Source organism: Limulus polyphemus, unplaced genomic scaffold (assembly GCF_000517525.1).
Source record: "Limulus polyphemus unplaced genomic scaffold, Limulus_polyphemus-2.1.2 Scaffold8606, whole genome shotgun sequence".
Taxonomy (NCBI): Eukaryota; Metazoa; Arthropoda; class Merostomata; order Xiphosura; family Limulidae; genus Limulus; species Limulus polyphemus.
The window spans coordinates 17,566-22,636 of record NW_013674216.1 but is presented as its reverse complement, the minus strand read 5'-3'; the positions used below and the strand labels follow the sequence as shown (position 1 = coordinate 22,636).

The following is a 5,071-nucleotide window of genomic DNA, read 5'->3' as shown; positions in this document are numbered from 1 at the left end:
AAAATAGGTGGCGTGACACTAGTCACGTGACCTCGCTGACACAACAATAACATATATGCAATTAAAATCAGGTCATAACAAAAAATACACAATTGTTCTAACTACATTCATGCTCTAAAACAACGCTTTAATTGTTCTAACTACAATCAGTCCTGGTCAAACACCCAGTTTTTTCTAACTACAGTCACGTCCTGAACCAAAACTCTAATTTTTTTTAACTATAATGACGTCCAGATCCAAGGCCCTAATTCTTCTAACTTTCGTCACGTCCTGAACAAACACCCTAATTGTTCTTATTGCATTTAGTCCTGATCAAACACCCTAATTGTTCTTACAACAGTTAGTCCTGATCAAACATCCTAATTGTTCTAACTATAGTCAAGTCTTGGTCCAACACCCTAACAGTTCTAACTACAATTACGTCCTGGTCCAACATTCTAATTGTTCTAATTACAGTTAGTTCTAGTCCAACACCCTAATTGTTCTAACTATAGTCATGTTCTGATCCAACATCCTAATTGTTCTAATTACAGTCAGTCTTAGTCAACACCCTAATTGTTCTAACTGTATTCAAGTCCTGGTCCAACACTCTAATTGTTCTAACTACAGTTACGCCCTGGTCCAACACCCTAAATGTTCTAACTAAAGTCATATCCTCATACAACATCCTAATGCTCTAACTACAGTCAGTCCTGCTCCAACACCCTAAATGTTCTAACTACAGTCATATCCTGGTCCAACACTCTAATTAATTGTTCTAAACAACAGTCATTTCCTCATACAACACCGTAAGATATATAAGCAGCGTTTAACCAAGCTAGTCCTTTTACATAATAAAACACAACCAAGATATATACATTTTTTAAACAAGTTTATCTATTTACACAATATAACACGTACAAGATACATAAACTCTAATTTTATCCAATTTCACAATACAACATATTCAAGATATAAAACATGTACCAAAGAAACCGATAAGCTTGTTTAGTGTAGCATTACAACACATCTTTATAATATCGTGTTTTATTGAACTTCAAGCAATATTTTATTATAACCAGATCCAGAAGAACACAACTTAACAACACTCTTTATCTGGAGATATGCTATACTTCATCGCACACACGAACTCTAACAAGTTCTCAAGCCATGTGGATCTTAATTGACTTGCACAACAACGGGATCTTATTTCAGTGTATATACACTTAACTTAAAAATACTTACACAGTGTGGTTTTCTAAAAATGGAAAACATTATACTGTGTACGTGTTTCGTCAAAATACAGATTTTAAAGTTTGAGAATAAAATATAAAAGTTTCAGAAACACGAACTACATTCTAGCCTAAAACAGTGGGTACGGTAAACCTACCTATAAGCGTTTCTACCCTTTAAAGTAGATCCTGACAAAGCAGAATTCTGATGCTCAAATTCTGCAGACAGGGACCACCTGGTTAGCTCCACCCCCAGCAGCCACGGGGCGGGGTTTGCTGTCTACACCCTGCTATACCTCGTCCATTGACTGATTAAACTTGACAGTTAGCTCGATCCTCCTTGCCTACCATCTTTTCCTTCGTTGGTAGGCCAATCGACATATTCCTCCAGCCTCTCGTTATCCCATGTCTCCCACTGCTAGTAGAGAAGTATACCGTGTTGAGTTTTTTTTCCTCGTCGCAAAGACTGGGACTTTGTGATCGCTGCGTCAACCTATCCTGCTGGCTCGTTGTGAGCCATTAGGGGCGGAGACTGGGCAGCAGCACGTTCTATCGGTGGAGCCTCCTAGTGGTGACCAACTGCGCTTGTAACAACATTTTGCCATAAACTCTGCGTCTTGCAGAAGTCAAGTTGGTAGTAGTAGAAGAAATTAAGCCGAGATGTTGGTGCCGTCAGATATGATGGCAGCCCAGTCCAAACTGCTGTACCAGCTGAACAAGTTCTACGGGGAACGGGTGCACGCTCGCAAAGCGGCCGTCGCTAAAACGGTTCGAGACGTCTGTAAAGTTGTGCAGGACGTGCTGAAAGAGGTGGAGGTGCAGGAACCCCGTTTTATCTCCTCGCTAAATGAATGTAACAGCAGGTTCGATGGCTTGGAGGTGCTCTCACCGACCGAGTTCGAAGTGATCCTTTACCTCAACCAGATGGGGGTGTTTAACTTCGTAGACGACGGCTCTTTACCTGGCTGTGCCGTCTTGAAGCTCAGTGACGGCCGGAAGCGTTCCATGTCGCTCTGGGTAGAGTTCATCACGGCCTCGGGTTATCTGTCCGCTCGGAAAATTCGCAGCCGTTTTCAAACGCTCGTGGCTCAGGCGTGTGATAAGAGCAGTTACAGGGACGTGGTCAAGATGGTCGCCGACACTACGGAGGTGAAACTACGAATCAGAGAACGCTATGTAGTGCAGATCACACCAGCGTTCCGCTGCAGCGGACTTTGGCCGCGGTCAGCAGCCCACTGGCCAATCCCACACATCCCTTGGCCCAACCCCAACCTGGTAGCCGAAGTGAAAGCTGAAGGATTTGATCTGTTGTCCAAGGACTGCATTTCCCTGCAGGGTAAACAATCTTCAATGGAAGGTGACGCTTGGGTGTTACACTTCATGGAAGCTGAGAACAGCCTGCTTAGCGGCGGCTGTCGGAAGAAGTGTCTGAGCATCCTGAAGACGATGCGGGACCGCCACCTGGATCTGCCCGGCAACCCCGTCACGAGCTACCATCTCAAGACCTTACTACTGTACGAATGTGAGAAGCACCCCCGTGAGCTGGAGTGGGACGAGGCCTGTCTGGGTGACCGACTGAACGGTATTCTATTACAGATGATCTCGTGTCTACAATGTCGCCGTTGTCCACATTACTTCCTCCCCCAGCTCGACCTCTTCAAGGGGAAGTCTGCAAGCTCTCTCGAGAATGCAGCCAAGCAGTGCTGGCGCCTGACCCGAGAACTGCTGACCAATCCTCGGTCATTAGAAAAGTTGTAATCATTCAAACTGATTCACTAACATTCAGAAAACCTTTGTTATGCGGGACGCATCTGTTGGAAAAGAGTTAAAGACATTTGTTACGCGGGACTAAACTACTGGTAAGGAATTAAAGAGCATTGTTGTTTAAACTGCAACTGTTGGAAAATAATTAAAAGACCTTTATTACGCGAAGTTGAACTGTTGGAAAAAAAATTAAACACCGTTGTTACACGGGATGTAACTGCTGGACAAGTACATTTTGTCGCCACGAATACAGACGTCGGTAGGCTGAAGGTTGGAAGAGTTTAACCTTGACAGTCATGTTATAAAATCAGAAAACTGAGATTCCAAGAACTCACACGTTATCCAGGGAGGAGATATGCGGTCATCAGAAATTTTCTGGATCATTTCCAATCTAAACCTCCAGGTTTTATTTCTCCCGACCCGTTCGACTTAGCGGATTCTAACGTTAATCGTATTTCCAGTACGGGACTGCTGATATAACGAACGTGAAGGACGAGCGATGTTCGCTGCTTACCACAAGGTAAAGAAATGATGTTAGATGTTCAAAAATTAAAAACATTGTTGACTATTTTCGGTGTGTATCGGAGAAAATCTTGTTAAGAAAAAAAGATTTTGAAGTATTTAAGAAACTCCTTTTTCTTGAGATTATTTATTTAGGATCGTCATGTATAATTCGTTATCTGTTAGTAGTAACTAGTTCTGTATGCTGTAGTTGTATATTTCTTTTTCTGTACAGTAAACTACTGAGAAATTGGCTTTCTGTCTTCTGTCTACTTGCTGTACTCTGTGATCACACACACACGAAACTAATAAACTTTAAGTACAAAAAATAATGAAGGTCTTTTAGCGGTTTTTTAAAGCTTATTACAGTTCTAAACAAAATAATGAAAATAGACTCTTGTGTAACTGACACACACTCTCTTTTGGAAAAGCGGCGACAAAACGTTTAACTGTCACGTGCGTATAATTAGAGAATTTTTCTAGTTAGCACTGTTGAAGTTTGTGTTACGACATCTCAAAAAACCAATAAACAATAATTACCATGACTGATTAGGTTCTGGTTCAACATCTGTGGAAATTCGCTTCGTTTTCCTGATGTTAAGAAACATATTTCGTTTTGTTTTTTATTAAATGGTGTAGTTCAAAGGTCATATTTCTCTTCCAAAATTCTGCTGGAACAAAATTAGTTTGTACAAACACACATTTCAAACTTTAAGTCAATGTTGAAGTTTGCCAAATACAAATGATATATGAAAACTAAAACATCTACCTTACCTTGTCTTCTACCACAGTGAGGACTGTGTAAGACTGTGTTTGCTGCAATCCGAGCGGCTGCCATACATACGGGGTAAATTGTAGGAGAAAAACAGATACTACCAGAAGCCTCAGACAGGCATATCACCATTTTCATTTAATCCAACGTCCACCGTATGCCGACCAACTCCTCTCATTGCTAAACTTGGACTATGGATAATGTATGTATATATATATACTTTCACGTGCAAAAAATTAAAATAATTTGCTTCAAAGAAAAGAACACAGACTTTTACGATTTTAATTGTGTTCCCAGAACTGAAACAGACAGAGCCCCTGGTGAAGTAGGAACTGTTGATATATATATATATGGATTACATTCATCAGCTTTATAAGCTATACCACAATACAAGAATGTATAGATTATACAGCATTATTATGATATCTCAGCTATACCACAATACAAGAATGTATAGATTATACAGTATTATTATGATATCTCAGCTATACCACAATACAAGAATGTATAGATTATACAGCATTATTATGATATCTCAGCTATACCACAATATAAAAATGTATAGATTATGCAACAATATTATGATATCTCAGCTATACCACAATACAAGAATGTATAGGTTATGCAACATTATTATGATATCTCAGCTATACCACAATACAAGAAGTATAGATTATACAGCATTATTATGATATCTCAGCTATACCATAATATAAAAATGTATAGATTATGCAACAATATTATGATATCTCAGCTATACCACAATACAAGAATGTATAGAATATACAACATTATTATGATATCTCAGCTATACCACAATACA

General features: G+C 39.8%; 2 protein-coding genes across 2 annotated transcripts in view; one reads left to right on the top strand and one right to left on the bottom strand.

The window, feature by feature from the left end:
- Window positions 1–1,592, bottom strand: part of LOC106475457 (putative eggshell protein) — a 5,632-nt gene extending 4,040 nt beyond the window's left edge. Inside the window, exon 1 of the mRNA XM_013936136.1 lies at window positions 1,560–1,592. Within this exon, the coding sequence (XP_013791590.1) occupies window positions 1,560–1,592 (33 nt within the window). The remainder of the gene's footprint in view (window positions 1–1,559) is intronic.
- LOC106475458 (protein mab-21-like 2) lies at window positions 1,376–4,378 on the top strand. The gene is made up of 2 exons (XM_013936137.2): window positions 1,376–3,495; window positions 4,268–4,378. The coding sequence occupies exon 1, from the start codon at window positions 1,872–1,874 to the stop codon at window positions 2,967–2,969; it is 1,098 nt and encodes a 365-aa protein (XP_013791591.1). The 5' UTR covers window positions 1,376–1,871; the 3' UTR covers window positions 2,970–3,495; window positions 4,268–4,378.
- Window positions 4,379–5,071: the final 693 nt, after the last annotated feature.